The following is an 18,542-nucleotide window of genomic DNA, read 5'->3' as shown; positions in this document are numbered from 1 at the left end:
CGGAATACCGGGTGGCTTTCTCTGTCCCCAGAACCTTTCCCTGGCAAGGACCAGCGCCAACCCCCAGGCTAACTGAGAACAGAACCAAAGCAGTAGGAAGAGGGAGTGGAAGCCGTTTAATTTGTTCGCCTTAAGGGAGCGGGAGCCTTCGTTCTGCCGGGGTATTCAGGTCGTCTCCATGTTTGTAAGCAATGCCATTACATACAGCTGTGGGCTGTGGCAAAAGACATATTTTAAAAATTTATTGGAATAGAATGCACATACAGGAAATTGTACGTAGTGTAGACACAGAGCTTAATGAATTTTCTTTTTTTTAATTAATTAATTAGTTTATTTATTTATTGGCTGCGTTGTGTCTTCCGTTGCTGTGCGCGGGCTTTCTCTTGTTGCAGCGAGTGGGGGCTACTCTTTGTTGTGGTGCGCGGGCTTCTCATTGCGGTGGCTTCTCTTGTTGCGGAGCACAGGCTCTAGGCACGCGGGCTTCAGTAGTTGTGCCTCGTGGGCTCAGTAGTTGTGGCTCGCGGGCTCTAGAGCTCAGGCTCAGTAGTTGTGGCTCACGGGCTTAGTTGCTCTGTGGCATGTGGGATCTTCCCTGACCAGGGCTGGAACCCGTGTCCCCTGCATTGGCAGGCGGATTCTTAACCACTTCACCACCAAGGAAGCCCCTTAATGAATTTTCATAAACCATACACCCCATGTAACCAGCACCCAAATAAGGAAACATTACCAGTACCCCAGATATCTCCTTCAAGTGCCTAGGTATTTTATTTCATTTTGATGAATCCCTTAAGGTGCCTAGCAAAAAGGCCTGTAACATTTGACACGCTCAGGAGAACTGTTTTGCAGCTTCACCAACATCAGATGTTTATCTTAATTTTTCCCAACCTAATGGGAGAAAAATAGGTTGCTTTAAATTGCATTAGTCTGCTTACTTGTGAGTTTGAGCTAATGGCTAGTCTAGGAAAACTTAAGTTTCCCATGTTCACTTGAATAGGGAAAAACAAAAAAAACCAAAATAGCAACAACAAAAATACACTAGAGAATAGACCAATAACCAAAGAAGAAATTGAACAGTTTGAGATCTGTCTTCAATTCCATGCCCCTCACCCATACACTAGGCCCCGCTTATTTTATTGTTGCAGGCTTTCAAGCTTTCAAAGTACAGATAGAGCCTATGGCAATTAAACTGCTCCCTAAATAGAAAGAGATGGAAAGCTAATTCCTGCTAAAATTGATCTCACTTATAAAGAGCTTTTTAAAAATCATAAACATCAGCATGTTGAAGTCAAGAGTGTGTTACAATACACCATATCAATAAAAATTTTTATTTTAAGAGTATAAGGATAGTTCCATTTGTATTTCATCATCTCAGTAGGTTAAAGAAGAAAAGAACTGATAAATTTGGGAAACCATTTTTTTAATTAAAAAGAAAAAAGAAAAAATTAGTAATAGATGAAAACTGCCTTAAGTTGATAGAGTATTTGAAAAACAAAACAGCAAACATCAAAAAGACAAATTATTTAAATTTGGAAATAAGGCAAAAAGGTGGGTGACATGTCCTTTTAACGTCATACTGGAGCATTGTCTCACAGATTTGTTTCACAAATAAAGATTATTTGCCTATTTAGAGCAGTGGTTCTCAGACTTTACAGTGTATCAGGATCATCTGCTGGGCTTGTTAAAACAGTGTTGGGCCCCACCCCCAGAGTTTTTCATTCAATAGGTCTCAGATGGGACTTGAAAATTTGCATTTCCAACAAGTTCCCAGGTGTGCTGAGATTTCCAGTTTGGGGACTACACTTTGAAAACCACTCATGTAGGAAAATGTACCTGAGAAATTATATGTTAACTCACAGATTTCTGTCCAATAGAAAAGTTAACCCCAAAGATTACAGTTTTATTGCCCCATGGGAAATTATCAGGTTTTGTCTCTAACTTAGCACACACTTCAAAATGCCTTTGCCAGTGCACTAGAAATACTTCTCAGAATGTTCTTCGAGTTAGGTTTACCATCTTACTGTTCCCTCATTAATTGAATAAAATATTTGACATGCATTCCTTCACTTGTATGAAAGTCATGTTTTTCATTTTTGCAAGTTAAACTTTGATAGAGTATACTTGTGTACTAGCCCTGGACAGTAGTATACAGATACTAGTGTATATATATATTTTTAAATATTTTATTTATTTAGCTGTGCCAGGTCTTAGTTGCAGCACAATGGGATCTTCCTTGCCACGTGCAGGATCTTTAGTTGCAGCATGTGGGATCTAGTTCCCTGACCGGGGACCGAACCCGGGCCCCCTGCATTAGGAAGTCTTAGCCACTGGACCACCAGGGAAGTCCCACTAGTGTATATTTTAATACTAGACGTATTCCCGTTAAAGTCAGAATCAGTAACGCACTCTCATTATTGTGACCCAACATTGTCCTAGAGGTGTTAAGGCCAGGGGTTCTCAACTGGGGGTGATTTTGTCTTCCGGGGGGATATTTGGCAATGTCTGGAGATACTCTTAGTTATCACAACTAGGGAGTGCTGCTGACATCCAGAAGGCAGAGAGCAGAAGCCAGGGATACTGCTAAACATCCTACAAGGTGTAGGACGGTCCCCAGTAGCAAAGAATTAAAAGGTGGTCGGTGGCTAGTGGAGTGTGCTGGAGCATTGTATGTAGACCAGGCTCTCCAGGCCCACCTGGTGCAGAGGAGTCAGAGGTCCACAGGTGAGCGCCTGCTTGTCCCAGCCCCACACACCTCACAGGTGGAGAGAGGAAGGCTTCGTAAGGAGGTGGAGGCAAGCAGGGGAGCTCAGGCCTCATCTGTCTGACCTCCTGCCCGCCTGAGAGAAAGCCCCAGGTCAGCGCTGGGAGGGGCAGCCCAAGTTACTGAGCCCATAAGGCCAGAGCCCTGACCAGAGCCCTGGGACCCTGCGCTAGTTGAAGACCCTATCCTTTTGCCCCACAGATCATCATGGGAGTCCGGTCCAGCCTCTGGCCAGGATGTGATTTTTTGGCTTCTGATGCCCAGGCTCTCGCCTTTCTCTCTTGCCTGCCAAACTTGTGCAGCCCCACATCAGAGGTGAGTGTCTCCTTGAGGGGGTCTGAGGGGCTGGGGGCGCAGGCCCACGGTCCAGGGTCAGTTCCTCGGGCTGGACCAGGGGGCCAGTCCCAGACAAGTCCCTGTGCATCTTCACCCTCAGCCAGGCCTTCCCACACCGCACAGTACAGCCACAGCTGCGGGCAAGGGGGGACCCAAGGACTGACCTCTGTGAGACTGGCAACCTCCTAGCGGCCCCGCAGCAGCTCTGCCTCCCCAGACCCCACCTCAAGCCCCGTGTCCATCCAGCCTGCCTCTCCAGGCTTCAGAAAACAGTGGGCTTTGGGGACTTCCCTGGTGGCGAAGTGGTTAAGAATCCGCCTGCCAGTGCAGGGAACACAGGTTCGAGCCCTGGTCTGGGAAGATCCCACATGCCGTGGAGCAACTAAGCCCATGTGCCACAACTACTGAGCTTGCGCTCTAGAGCCCGCGAGACACAACTACTGAGCCCACGGGCCACAGCTACTGAAGCCCACACGCCTGGAGCCCATGCTCTGCAACAAGAGAAGCCACTCAATGAGAAGCCCGTGCACCGCAATGAAGAGTAGCCGCTGCTCACCGCAACTAGAGAAAGCCCGCATGCAGCAAGGAAGATCCAACACAGCCAAAAATAAATAAATAATTTTTAAAAATCCAGCAAACATTGGGCTCTGTACCCGCTACTCCTCACACTAGGTTCCCTGTCCAGGAGGCTGCTGAAAGGGGAACTGGTCGCACCTGTTGGAGAAAGGTCTTAGGAAATCACCTTCTTTGGGATTAGTTCCACCTTCATTCACTCATTTACCAAATACTCGCTGTCTCTTTCTCTATGTCAGGCTCTGGGGTGATAGGTCAAGCAGGGTGCCCACACTGAGGAGTTTCCCCATCTCTGTTGGTTGTTTTTTTGTTTTTTTTTTTAATATTTATTTATTTGACTGTGCCGGGTCTTAGTTGTGGCACACGGTATTTTTTGTTGCAACATGTGGGATCTGGTCCCCTGACCAGGGATTGAACCCAGACCCCCTGCATTGGGAGCGCGGAGACTTAACCACTGGACCACCAGGGAAGTCCCTTCCCTCTCTGTTTAGAGACAGACAGACAGGCAGACTCAGATGTCTTCTGATTGTATGGGCACCCAGGGTTGAGAAGGGGAAGGCCTCACTCACAGGAGGTGATGGCCTCACTCACAGGAGGTGATGGTAGGTGTGAATGTGGAGGGGGTGTGGGCGACCACGGGGCAAGGGTGTCCAGGCAGAGCCCAGCTTGTGAAACTGGTGTGGCGGCAGGCCCTGCTCTATCTGGAAGGCTTCCTGGCCCTGCCAACTGCAGGCCCTGGCTGGATCACAGGTAATGGCTTCATGTTGATTTTTCAAAATGATAGTTGGTACATTTGAATTATATAACTAAAGGTTATTGCAATAAAAATCACAAAATACAGAGAAGTTAAAGAAACAAACAAAAATCAGTAAACCCCTTCTCTCCCCAAACAACTACTCTAACAGCCCTTTCTGACTTTTTCCCCATGCATATGCAACTCTGACCCAGTAAGAAATGTACATTTGGTCTTCACCGTGGGTTCCTGACACAGAGCTCCTAAATCCCTTGGAGTTTCCTGGGCAATAGGAGCCTCTTTTGTTCTAATGAGGTGACTCTGGGTGGGCTCCTGGGTAGCTTCAGGATGGGGGCTGGTCGCCAGGAAGACCAAGCCATGATTAGAAGCTTGGAGAGGGGCTGCAGAGTGAATTAACTGTTGATTCTGCCTACATGATGAAGCCTCTATAATGATCTGTGAACCACACCCCAACTCCACAGGGACAGAAGCTCCTGTGCTCGGGACCCCCCCAGACTTTGCCCTATGTGTCTCTTCATCTGGCTGTTTATCTGTATCCTTTATCATATCCTTTAATGAGCCATTCGCAGTTTCACTGTACCGGCCGTGCGTACTTAGACATACATGGCTTAATCTTTGAGACTAGCATATGCTACTGGCAGGATTAGAGCTGGAATTACCGCGGCTGCTGGCACCAGACTTGCCCTCCAATGGATCCTCGCGAAAGGATTTACATATCCTTTATTATATAGTAAATTGGTGAGCGTAAGTGTTTGCCTAGCTTCTGTGAGCTGTTGTAGCAAATTATCTAACCCGAGGAAGGGGTTGTGAGGACCCTGATTTGCAGTCAAGTTGGACCGACCAGGGGACCGACTACTTGGCGATTGGTGTCTGAAGTAAGGGGCAGTCTTGTGGGACTGAGCCTTATCCTGTGTGGTCTGATGCTATCTTCGGGTAGACAGTGTCAGAACTGAACTGAATTGTAGGACACTCGGCTGGAGAATTGGTTGGTGTGGGGAGAAACCCACACGTTTGATGTCAGAGTATTCAGTGTGGAGGAATAGCGTTTTTCCTTTTAGCAAATGTGAAAATAAGCTTTATAAAATAGTATCCTACCCTATATTCTGTTTTGGAACCTAATTTTTCACTCAGTGGTGACTAGTGGCAGGCTTTGAATAGGCTAGGAATTGTGCGGGCCCTGCCCTGGGTTCCAGCAGCGGTGAGAGCACTGGAAGAGGAGACTAACCAGGCTGCTGGGTGACCTTGGGTAAGTCTCTGCCCTCCTCAGAGCCTCGATTTTCTTGGTCAAATTAAGGGTGTGGGTAGTACTGGATCAGTGTCTGAAAGTCAGAACTGCCACATAAAGCTGGGCAAGCTGTGCACTGCACAACTCCAGGGGGAGGAGGAAGGGTATTCTTGTCATAATCTGTGTGAATGGAGTGCCCAGAGCTGAGTAATGAATGGGCCCTGCCTGAAATGTGGTGTGTGAACCTGTTGGTACACAAGATGATTTTAGGTGGTATACAAATGCATTCATTCTTATAGTTACCTTCTATTTGCAGTAAATGATGCCGATTTTCCCCTTGAAGAGCTTATTAAACCACATTTGTTGTTTGTTTGTTTGTTTTGGCTGTGCTGTGTGGCTTGCGGGATCTTAGTTTCCCAACCAGGGATCAAACCCGGGCCCTCGGTAGTGAAAGCGCTGAGTCCTAACCACTGGACTGCCAGGGAATTCCCTCCCCAGGGCTTCTGATTCAGTAGATCTGAGGTGGAGCCTGATAATTTACATTTCTAATAAGTTCCCAGGTGATGTTGTTGCTGCTGGTTCAGGGACCACACTTTGAGAATCACTTACCAAATTGCCTTTTTAAATACGTTTGTTTAGGTTTTAAAAAGGAGTAGATGTTCAACATCACTAACCATTAGGGAAATGCAAATTCAGACCATGTAAGAGAACTACGTACTTATTAGAACAGCTGAACTAAAAAGTAGTGAACTAAAAAGTAGTGACAATATCAATACAGATGAAACTGGATCTCTCATATGTTGCTGATAGGAATATAAAATGGTACAAACACTCTGGAAAATAGTTTGGCAGTTTCTTTTAAAAACTAAACATATACCCAATATGACCTAGCAATTGCACTCCTGGGCATTTATCACAGAAAGATAAAAACTTATGCCTGCACAAAACCCTATATATGATTGTTCATGGCAGACTTATTTGTAAGAGCCCCAAACTGGAAACAGCCAAATATTCCTTGAATGATGGTGAAGCAAACTGTTTTATATCCATACCACAAACTACTATTGTTGACCTTAGAAATAAAGTTATTTTACTAGCAAAAATGGGTTTATTTGGAAATGGCAGAGGAATTGCAATTCTGGATAAGCAAGCTACAGCAAAAGTCATAAACAAGTCCAACAAACAAAGGAGAGGAACATTATTTTATAGAGTAAAAGGAAATTAAAGAGGGTTTGTTCTGAATGAAAGTCCGTTGGAGAAAAGTGAGAGTTCAGGGTGATGGTGGTTTCTGTTTGGCTGAGTTGGGGAGGTAGTCAATGTCTTGTAGAAGATACAATGTACATCTTTTCCCGTTGGGGTCTGTAATTGACAATTCTTCCTGTAATTGACATGGAGTGGTACTGCGCAAGAGCTCCCCCTTCTGGCCTTCTGACTCCATTTTAGTGAGATTTCCCTTTATTTTCACACTATTCAGCAATAAATAGGGACAAGGTATTGATACAAGCAACAACTTGGATGGGTCTCAAGGGTATTGTGCTGAATAGAAAAAAGCCAATCTCAAAAGGTCAATAGCATATGATTCCGTTTATATAGCAGTCTTGAAATGACAAAATTATAGAGATGGAAAGCAGATCAGTGGTTGCCAGGGGATGGGGATGGTGGGAGGGCGGAAGGTAAGGTGTGACTACAAACCAGTAGCAGAGGGAGCTCTTTGAAGTGATGGAATAGTTCTGAATCTTGATCATAGGTGGTTACACAAATCTACATGTGATAAAATGACATAGAACTATACATTTGGTATTGTTTTGATATTGTACTATACTTATATGTAACCATTGGAGGAAACAAAGTGAAGGGTACACAGAACCTCGCTGCAATATCTTTGAAATCCCTGAATCTATAATGATTTCAAATAAGTTAAAAAATGAAAAAGAATTGATTTAAATTAAAATATTAAGTAAAAAAATCAACAGTACACAGGTCTGGCAAAAGTTGACATAGTAAATGACTGAGCATCTCAAATCCATCCAATGTACAATTGCCCCCCACCAGGCCACCTGCAGGAGTCTGGGGCTTTGGACTCTTCTCCTGTTTGGCATTGGGGTAGGGTTGCTAGGTAAAATACAGAATGCACAGTGAAATTTAGAATTCTAATAAACAAGGAATATTCTTTTTTAGTATAACTGTGTCCCATGCATTATTTGGGACATACTTAAGCTAAAAGAAATTATTCCTCTAAACTCTTCGATGTATTTAATGTGATTATTTTTTTATGCCCTTGTCTCCTAATTCTAATATCTCAGCCATTTATGAGTCTGCTTGTGTTGACTGGTTTTTCTCTTAATTTTAGGATCCATTTTCTTGCTGCTTCACATGTCTAGTGAATTTTATTTATTTATTTATTTGTTTGTTTTATATTGGTTGAGCCGGGTCTTAGTTACAGCACTTGGGCTCCTTAGTTGCAGCACGTGGGCTCCTTAGTTGTGGTTCACCGGCTCCTTAGTTGTAGCATGTAAACTCTTAGTTGCAGCATGCATGTGGGATCTAGTTCCCTGACCAGGGATTGAACCTGGGCCCCCTGCATTGGGAGCATGGAGTCTTAACCACTGTGCCACCAAGGAAGTCCCATAAATATTTTTTTATATGCTGGACATTGAACATACATTGTAGAGATTTGGATTGTGTTATTGTACTCTAAATAGTGCTGAGTTTTGTTCTGGCCAGCAATTAAATTACTAATGGATTAACTTGACCATGTATGTCAAGACTTGGTTTAGGTTTTGTTAGGGTGTGTCTTTTCCCATTTTTTCCTTATGCCTAGGGAATCTTCCTTACTCCCAAAGCATAGCCTTTGATGCCCTCATGTCAGTTTCTGGGAATGTCCTTCCTTGATTCTTTGGGAAAGTAGTTATATGATCTCCACCTAATTTACTGCAGCAAACGTCATGTCCAGCCTTCAAGGAGCCATTCCAGCAGCATGTTAGAGCTCCAGGTGTTGTTGACAGGGCACTAAATTCTTAGTCACAGGAGAGTGCTCCCAGGTCAATAAATTCTCATGTATACAACCTTTTATTCTACTCTTGGCCCAACACCCTTGTCTTCTCTTATACCTCCTCTCCCAAATTCTTCCGGTATATATTAGCTCCTGAAACTCTTTTGGTGAATAAACTGTTTCGCCCAGAGCAGGACTGTACTTGTGATCTTGGGCCGTGATGATGACTGACCGTAGTTATTGGTCTGGTGGCAATGTGGGGCAGCAATGAGAAGGGCACACTTTATCATTCTGTAAGGTACCCACCTCAGGGAAGTTCTTCACCTAGTCTCCAGGCAGCAAGAGGCTGTTCTGCTTATTAGGGTTTGGGGTGGGGGGGTTGCTTCTAGCCTAGCACGTTCAGGGAAGACTGGAGGTTCAATGTTCTCGAGTGTATCCATTCAAATTTTCCCATACCAGGTATCTGGATCCCATTACTTTTCTATCAGGGACCCTGCATTTAGGATAGGAGATCAATTACGGTTGATCATGCAGTCTCCTTTGCAGTTCTGCCATCCTTATGATTCAATTCTGTGTCTGATTTTCTGCCTATTCTACTTTCCAGGGGCAGGAGAAGAGGGTTTCTTTAAATCCTGTCTTTGAAGAGCCTCTTGTTGGACAAAATATAATATTTCAAGCATCAAAAAGAACTGCAATGAATTGAAACACATCAACTGTGTTAAGCTATGAGAGCTCTGAGTTGATAGTTATCCAGGTCAAGCCTGTCGTTCTATTTATTTAGAAGAAACAAGTTGATCACCTTTGGAGGATGTTAGTGATTCAACTTTTATTCTAAACCTGGTAAGGGAAAGAATCAAGTATATATTTTTTGCCTTTCTTTTTTTTTTTTAATTAATTAATTAATTTATTTTTGGCTGCATTGAGTCTTCGTTGCTGCATGAGGCTTTCTCTAGTTGCGGCGAGCGGGGGCTACTCTTCGTTACGGTGCGCGGGCTTCTCATTGTGGTGGCTTCTCTTGTTGCAGAGCACGTGCTCTAGGCACGTGGGCTTTAATAGTTGCGGCATGCGGGCTTCAGTAGTTGTGGCTCATGGGCTCTAGAGCGCAGGCTCAGTAGTTGTGGCGCATGGGCTTAGGTGCTCCACGGCATGTGGGATCTTCCTGGACCAGGGCTCGAACCTGTGTTGCCTTCATTGGCAGATGGATTCTTAACCACTGCGCCACCAGGGAAGTCCTTTTTCTGCCTTTCTTAAACAAACTATAGGGTTACCAAATATAAGAGTTGAGAAGGGAAAATTCTTTTTCATTGTGGTAAAATACAGTAACATAAAATTTACCATTTACCCATTTTTAAAGTATATAATTCTGTGGTATTAAATACCGTCACGTTGTTGTGCACCCATCAGCAGCATCCATCCCAATGACCCTGTTCATCTTGCAAAACAAACTCTCTACCCATTAAACAAAATCTCCCCACTCTCCCCTTCCCCTGGCCCGTATCAAACAACATTCTACTTTCTGTCTTTATAATTTTTACTACCCTAAGTGTTACTGACTCCAAGCTTGTGCTGCTTGCTGCACGACAGGTCAGTAAATCAAGAGACAAGTTGTTGGGGCAGGGAATAGTGACTTTATTTGGAAAGCCAGCAGACTGAGAAGATGGCGGACTACTGTCCCAAAGAACCATCTTACCCGGATTTGGACGTTAGTTTCTTTCACAGAATGAAGAGGGAGAGGTGAGGAGGTAAAGTAAAAGGGTGATGAGTTGTTGCAGATATTTCCTGATTCTGGCCAGGTGCCTGAGGGGAGGTGTTAATTTCTTCTTTACTGCAGCCATTCACAGGTGGGCCTGATCAGAATGTTTTCTGTGAGCTAAACAAAGGTATTTTAGCTCAATGCTCATTGCATGGGAGGCAGGGTTCCCCATGATGGGCTATTATGTATACTATAAGCTATAGGCAACATCCCTTTAGTGATTAACTTGTAGTAAAAGCAATAGAATACAAAGTAAAAGAAACTTTTACAAAGTAAAAGAAACGGATCCAATATGGAGTCAGATTTGTTCTTCCCTATTACGTAAGTATCTCATGTAAGTGGAATCATACAGTATTTGCCTTTTTGTGACTGGCTTATTTCACTTAGCATAATGTCCGCGAGTTTCACCCACATTGTAGTATACTGCAGAATTTCCTTCCTTTTTTTTTAAAACATCTTTATTGGAGTATAATTGCTTTACAATGGTGTGTTAGTTTCTGCTTTACAACAACGTGAATCAGCTATACATATACATATATCCCCATATCTCTTCCCTCTTGCGTCTCCCTCCCTCCCACCTTCCCTATCCCACCCCTCTAGGTGGTCACAAAGCACCGAGCTGATCTCTCTGTGCTATGCAGCTGCTTCCCTCTAGCTATTGGTTTTACATTTGGTAGTGTATATATGTACATGCCACTCTCTCACTTTGTCCCAGCTTACCCTTCCCGCTCCCCGTGTTCTCAAGTGCATTCTCTTGAAGTAGGTCTGCATCTTTATTCCTGTCCTGCCCCTAGATTCTTCATGACCAATTTTTTTTTTAGATTACATATATATGTGTTAGCATACGGTATTTGGTTTCCTCTTTCTGACTTATTTCACTCTGTATGACAGACTCTAGGTCCATCCACCTCACTACAAATAACTCAATTTCGTTTCTTTTTATGGCTGAGTAATATTCCATTGTGTATATGTGCCACATCTTCTTTATCCATTCATCTCTCAATGGACACTTAGGTTGCATCCATGTCCTGGCTATTGTAAATAGAGCTGCAATGAAAATTATGGTACATGACTCTTTTTGAATTATCGTTTTCTCAGGGTATATACCCAGTAGTAGAATTGCTGGGTCGTATGGTAGTTCTATTTTTAGTTTTTTAAGGAACCTCCATACTGTTCTCCATAGTGGCTGTATCAATTTACATTCCCACCAACAGTGCAAGAGGGTTCCCTTTTCTCCACACCCTCTCAGCATTTATTGTTTGTAGATTTTTTGATGATGGCCATTCTGACTGGTGTGAGGTGATATCTCATTGTCATTTTGATTTGCATTTCTCTAATGATTAATGATGTTGAGCATTCTTTCATGTGTTTGTTGGCAATCTGTATGTCTTTGGGGAAGTGTCTATTTAGGTCTTCTGCCCATTTTTGGATTGGGTTGTTTGTTTTTTTGATATTGAGCTGCATGAGCTCTTTGTAAATTTTGGAGATTAATCCACTGTCAGTTGCTTCCTTTGCAAATATTTTCTTCCATTCTGAGGGTTGTCTTTTTGTCTTGTTTATGGTTTTCCTTTGCTGTGCAAAAGCTTTTAAGTTTCATTAGGTCCCATTTGTTTATTTTTGTTTTTATTTCCATTTCTCTAGGAGGTGGGTCAAAAAGGATTTTGCTATGATTTATTTAATAGAGTGTTCTGCCTATGTTTTCCTCTAAGAGTTTTATAGTGTCTGGCCTTATATTTAGGTCTTTAATCCATTTTGAGTTTATTTTTGTGTATGGTGTTAGCAGGTGTTCTAATTTCATTCTTTTACATGTAGCTGTCCAGTTTTCCCAGCACCACTTACTGAAGAAGGTGTCTTTTCTTCATTGTATATTCTTGCCTCCTTTATCAAAAATAAGGTGACCATATGTGCATGGGTTTATCTCTGGGCTTTCTATCCTGTTCCATTGATCTATATTTCTGTTTTTGTGCCAGTACCATACTATCTTGATTACTGTAGCTTTGTAGTATAGTCTGAAGTCAGGGAGCCTGATTCCTCCAACTCCGTTTTTCTTTCTCAAGATTTCTTTGGCTATTCGGAGTCTTTTGTGTTTCCATACAAATTGTGAAATTTTTTGTTCTAGTTCTGTGAAAAATGCCATTGGTAGTTTGATAGGGATTGCATTGAATCTGTAGATTGCTTTGGGTAGTATAGTCATTTTCACAATATTGATTCTTCCAATCCAAGAACATGGTATATCTTTCCATCTGTTTGTATCATCTTTAATTTCTTTCATCAGTGTCTTATAGTTTTCTGCATACAGGTCTTTTGTCTCCTTAGGTAGGTTTATTCCTAGGTATTTTATTCTTTTTGTTGCAATGGTAAATGGGAGTGTTTCCTTAATTTCTCTTTCAGATTTTTCATCATTAGTGTATAGGAATGCAAGAGATTTCTGTCCATTAATTTTGTATCCTGCTACTTTACCGAATTCATTGATTAGCTCTAGTAGTTTTCTGGTGGCATTTTTAGGATTCTCTATGTATAGTATCATGTCATCTGCAAACAGTGACAGTTTTACTTCTTCTTTTCCGATTTGGATTCCTTTTATTTCTTTTTCTTATCTGATTGCTGTGGCTAAAACTTCCAAAACTATGTTGAATAATAATGGTGAGAGTGGGCAACCTTGTCCTGTTCCTGATCTTAGAGGAAATGGGTTCAGTTTTTCACCATTGAGGATGATGTTGGTTGAGGGTTTGTCATATATGGCCTTTATTATGTTGAGGTAAGTTCCCTTTATGCCTATTTTCTGGAGGGTTTTTATCATAAATGGGTGTTGAATTTTGTCGAAAGCTTTTTCTGCATCTATTGAGATGATCATATGGTTTTTATTCTTCAGTTTGTTAATATGGTGTATCGCATTGATTGATTTGCGTATATTGAAGAATCCTTACATTCCTGGGATAAACCCCACTTGATCATGGTGTATGATCCTTTTAATGTGCTGTTGGATTCTGTTTGCTAGTATTTTGCTGAGGATTTTTGCATCTATGTTCATCAGTGATATTGGCCTGTAGTTTTCTTTCTTTGTGACATCTTTGTCTGGTTTTGGTATCAGGGTGATGGTGGTCTCGTAGAATGAGTTTGGGAGTGTTCCTCCCTCTGCTATATTTTGGAAGAGTTTGAGAAGAGTTTGAGTTTGGAAGAGTTTGAGAGTTGAGAAGAGTTGAGTTTTAGCTCTTCTCTAAATGTTTGATAGAATTCGCCTGTGAAGCCATCTGGTCCTGGGGTTTTGTTTGTTGGAAGGTTTTTAATCACAGTTTCAATTTCATTGCTTGTGCTTGGTCTGTTTATAGTTTCTACTTCTTCCTGTTTCAGTCTCGGAAGGTTGTGCTTTTCTAAGAATTTGTCCATTTCTTCCAGGTTGTCCATTTTATTGGCATATAGTTGCTTGTCATGATCCTTTGTATTTCTCATGAAATCCTTTGTATTTCTGCAGTGTCAGTTGTTACTTCTCCCTTTTCATTTCTAACTTTATTGATTTGAGTCTTCTCCCTTTTTTTCCTCGGTGAGTCTGGCTAATGGTTTATCAATTTTGTTTATCTTCTCAAAGAACCAGCTTTTAGTTTTATTGATCTTTGCTATTGTTTCCTTCATTTCTTTTTCATTTATTTCTGATCTGATCTTTATGATTTCTTTCCTTCTGCTAACTTTGGGGTTTTTTGGTTCTTCTTTCTCTAATTGCTTTAGGTGTAAGGTTAGGTTGTTTATTTGAGATGTTTCTTGTTTCTTAAGGTAGCATTGTATTGCTATAAACTTCCCTGTTAGAACTGCTTTTGCTGCATCCCATAGGTTTTGGGTCGTCGTGTTTTCATTGCCATTTGTTTCTAGGTATTTTTTGATTCCCTCTTTGATTTCTTCAGTGATCTCTTGGTTATTAAGTAATGTATTGTTTAGCCTCCATATGTTTGTATTTTTTACAGATTTTTTCCTGTAATTGATATCTGGTCTCATAGCATTGTGGTCGGAAAAGATACTTGATACGATTTCAATTTTCTTAAATTTTCCAAGGCTTGATTTGTGGCCCAAGATATGATCTATCCTGGAGAATGTTCCATGAACACTTGAGAAGAAAGTGTATTCTGATATTTTTGGATGTAATGTCCTATAAATATCAATTAAGTCCATCTTGTTTAATGTATCATTTAAAGCTTGTGTTTCCTTATTTATTTTCATTTTGGATGATCTGTCCATTGGTGAAAGTGGGATGTTAAAGTCCCCTAATATGATTGTGTTACTGTCGATTTCCCCTTTTAACATTTGCCTTATGTATTGAGGTGCTCCTATGTTGGGTGCATAAATATTTACAATTGTTATATCTTCTTCTTGGATTGATCCCTTGATCATTATGTAGTGTCCTTCTTTGTCTCTTGTAATAGTCTTTATTTTAAAGTCTATTTTGTCTGATATGAGAATTGTTACTCCAGCTTTCTTTTGATTTCCATTTGCATGGAATATCTTTTTCCATCCCCTCACTTTCAGTCTGTATGTGTCCCTAGGTCTGAAGTGGGTCTCTTGTAGACAGCATATATATGGGTCTTGTTTTTGTATTCATTCAGTCAGTCTATGTCTTTTGGTGGGAGCATTTATCCATTTACATTTAAGTTAATTATCGATATGTATGTTCCTATTACCATTTTCTTAATTGTTTTGGGTTTGTTATTGTAGGTCTTTTCCTTCTCTAGTGTTTCCTGCCTAGAGAAGTTCCTTTAGCATTTGTTGTAAAGCTGGTTTGGTGGTGCTGAATTCTCTTAGCTTTTGCTTGTCTGTAAAGGTTTTAATTTCTCCGTCGAATCTGAATGAGATCCTTGCTGGGTAGAGTAATCTTGGTTGTAGGTTTTTCCCTTTCATCACTTTAAATATGTCCTGCTACTCCCGTCTGGCTTGCAGAGTTTCTGCTGAAAGATCAGCTGTTAACCTTATGGGGATTCCCTTGTATGTTATTTGTTGTTTTTCCCTTGCTGCTTTTAATATTTTTTTCTTTGTATTTAATTTTTGATAGTTTGATTAATATGTGTCTTGGCATGTTTCTCCTTGGATTTATCCTGTATGGGCCTCTCTGCACTTCCTGGACTTGATTAACTATTTCCTTTCCCATATTAGGGAAGTTTTCAATGATAATCTCTTCAAATATTTTCTCAGTCCGTTTCTTTTTCTCTTCTTCTTCTGGGACCCCTATAATTCTAAAGTTGGTGTGTTTAATGTTGTCCCAGAGGTCTCTGAGACTGTCCTCAATTCTTTTCATTCTTTTTTCTTTATTCTGCTCTGCAGTAGTTATTTCCACTATTTTATCTTCCAGGTCACTTATCCGTTCTTCTGCCTCAGTTATTCTGCTATTGATTCCTTCTAGAGAATTTTAAATTTCATTTATTGTGTTGTTCATCATGGTTTTTTTACTCTTTAGTTCTTCTAGGTCCTTGTTAAATGTTTCTTGTATTTTCTCCATTCTGTTTCCAAGATTTTGGATCATCTTTACTATCATTATTCTGAATTCTTTTTCAGGTAGACTGCCTATTTCCTCTTCATTTATTTGGTCTGGTGGGTTTTTACTTTGCTCCTTCATCTGCTGTGTGTTTCTCTGTCTTCTCATTTGCTTACCTTACTGTGTTTGGGGGCTTCTTTTTGCAGGCTGCAGGTTCATTGTTCCCGTCGTTTTTGATGACCCCAGGGGCTAAGGTTGTTTGAGTTGGTTGTGTAGGCTTCCTGGTCGGGGGGACTAGTGCCTGTGTTCTGGTGGATGAGGCTGTATCTTGTCTTTCTGATGGGCAGGTCCGTGTCTGGTGGTGTGTTTTGGGGTGTCTGTGACCTTATTATGATTTTAGGGAGCCTCTCTGCTAATGGGTGGGGTTGTGTTCCTGTCTTGCTAGTTGTTTGGCATAGGGTGTCCAGCACTGTAGTTTGCTGGTCGTTGAGTGGAACTGGGTCTTGGCCTTGAGATGGAGATCTCTGGGAGTTTTTTGCCATTTTATATTACGTGGAGCTGGGAGGTCTCTGGTGGACCAGTGTCCTGAACTCGGCTCTCCCACCTCAGAGGCACAGGCCTGACACCCGGCCAGAGCACCAAGACCCTGTCATCCACACAGAAAAAGAGAAAAAGGAAAAATATGTATATATCATTGCTCCCAAAGTCCACCACCTCAATTTGGGATGATTCCTTGTCTATTCAGGTATTCCACAGATGCAGGGTACATCAAGCTGATTGTGGAGATTTAATCCGCTGCTCCTGAGGCTGCTGGGAGAGATTTCCCTTTCTCTTCTTCTTTTTTTTTTTTTTTTTTAGAATCAATGATTTTATTGAGGGAGATAAGTTACTCAAATGTCAACGGGCTGCAGGCAAAGGGAACAAACACGTTAGAAGTCTCAGGTGCGCTGGAAGAGGAGAGAGAGTTCTAACAGCTCTGCCCAACCAATATTCCAGATCCAGGGCTTCCATACTTCTTCAAGGCTCGATTTCTCATGGGTCACTTTCCATTCAAAGGATTCTGGAGACCAAATGCAACGGGATTCCTTCAGCTACCACCCAAGAGTCTTTGGGTCTTCTCTCAGCCAAGGCATCCAGTGAAAATATGATCTATTTTTCAGATTCCTCTGGAGGATTAAAAAGTCTCTTTCGCATTGCGTTGCCACGCTCCCTGCTCTTGTTCCTCTTTTCCATGTACTCATTCTTCAAGCATTTTCTCATCTCCCGATCAAGATCATTGCAATGACCAAAAAATTTCAGAATGCTGTGATTTTTGTGACATTCCTTAAGCAAGTTAATCAAGACGTTGCATTCTTCAATATGCAAGTGTGGAGATAAGTCAGGATGCATCTTTAGGAGAAGGAGATGGAGCACAGCAGAGCAACCCGACTGGCGGCCACACCCAGAGAGCGGAAGCGGTATTCACCGGCGAAGACGCTGCACCCAAAAGCCGGCGGCCAGGGCGCCGGAGCCCGGATAGCTCCGGGTGGCGAAGGTTCCGCGCCCTCCACGCCTGACCCCGCTCGGCCAGCCCCCCCTTTCTCTTCTTTGTTCGCACAGCTCCTGGGGTTCAGCTTTGGATTCGGCCCCGCCTCTGTGTGGATGTCGCCTGAGGGCATCTGTTCCCACTCAGACAGGATGGGGTTAAAGTAGCAGCTGACTGGGGGGCTCTGGCTCACTCAGGCCAGGGGGAGGGAGGGGTACAGAGGCGGGGCGAGCCTGCGGCGGCAGAGGCTGGCATGACGTTGCACCAGCCTGAGGTGCGCCGTGTGTTCTCCCAGGGAAGTTGTCCCTGGATCACAGGACCCTGGCAGTGGCGGGCTGCACAGGCTCCTGGGAGGGGAGGTGTGGACAGTGACCTGTGCTTGCTCACAGGCTTCTTGGTGGCGGCAGCAGCAGCCTTAGCGTCTCATGCCCGTCTCTGGGGTCCGTGCTGATAGCTGCGGCTCGCGCCTGTCTCTGGAGCTCGTTTAGGCGGCGCTCTGAATGCCTTCTTCTCACGCACCAGGAAACAAAGAGGGAAGAAAAAGTCTCTTGCCTCTTCGGCTGTTTCAGACCTTTTCCCGGACACACTCCCGGCTAGCTGTGGTGCACTAGGTCCCTTCAGGCTGTGTTCACGCAGCCAACCCCAGTCCTCTCCCTGGGGTCTGACCTCCGAAGCCGGAGCCTCAGCTCCCAGCCCCCACCCATCCCGGAGAGTGAGCAGACAAGCCTCTCGGGCTGGTGAGTGCTGCTCAGCACCGATCCTCTGTGCGGGAATCTCTGCTTTGCCCTCCGCACCCCTGTGGCTGCGCTCTCCTCCGTGGCTCCAAAGCTCCCCACCTCCGCCACCCGCAGTCTCCATCCTCGAAGGGGCTTCCTAGTGTGTGGAAACCTTTCCTGCTTCACATCTCCCTCCCACTGGTGCAGGTCCCATCCCTATTTTTTTGTCTCTGTTTTTTCTTTTTTCTTTTCCCCACTCAGGTACATGGGGAGTTTCTTGCCTTTTGGGAGGTTTGAGGTCTTCTGCCAGCGTTCAGTAGGTGTTCTGTAGGAGTTGTTCCTCATGTAGATGTACTTCTGATGTATTTGTGGGGAGGAAGGTGATCTCCACTTCTTACTCTTCTGCCAACTTTCTTTCCTTCCTTTTTAAGGCTGAATAATATTCCATTGTATGC

General features: G+C 43.0%; 1 protein-coding gene and 1 pseudogene across 14 annotated transcripts in view; one reads left to right on the top strand and one right to left on the bottom strand.

The window, feature by feature from the left end:
- Positions 1-18,542, top strand: part of LOC309626363 (taste receptor cell protein 1-like) — an 83,734-nt gene that overhangs the window by 16,715 nt on the left and 48,477 nt on the right. For 11 of the 13 annotated variants that reach the window (XR_014243136.1, XM_082387000.1, XM_082387001.1 and 8 more), the window contains one exon: positions 2,960-3,073. Coding sequence is in view for 12 of the 13 variants with exons in the window: in XM_082387000.1 (XP_082243126.1) it covers positions 2,960-3,073 (114 nt within the window). In the remaining variant the exon portion in view is untranslated. Of the gene's footprint in view, positions 1-55; positions 185-2,959; positions 3,074-18,542 lie in introns of those variants that run through there. The other 2 variants (XM_082387005.1, XM_082387003.1) reach the window with 2 other exon arrangements.
- On the bottom strand, positions 16,650-17,434 carry LOC309626397 (COX assembly mitochondrial protein 2 homolog pseudogene; annotated as a pseudogene). Its single transcript has one exon. The product of its transcript is annotated as a COX assembly mitochondrial protein 2 homolog pseudogene (transcript).

Source organism: Balaenoptera borealis, assembly GCF_965194805.1.
Source record: "Balaenoptera borealis genome assembly, chromosome: 3".
Lineage (NCBI taxonomy): Eukaryota > Metazoa > Chordata > Mammalia > Artiodactyla > Balaenopteridae > Balaenoptera > Balaenoptera borealis.
This window is presented reverse-complemented; position numbering and strand designations above follow the sequence as displayed.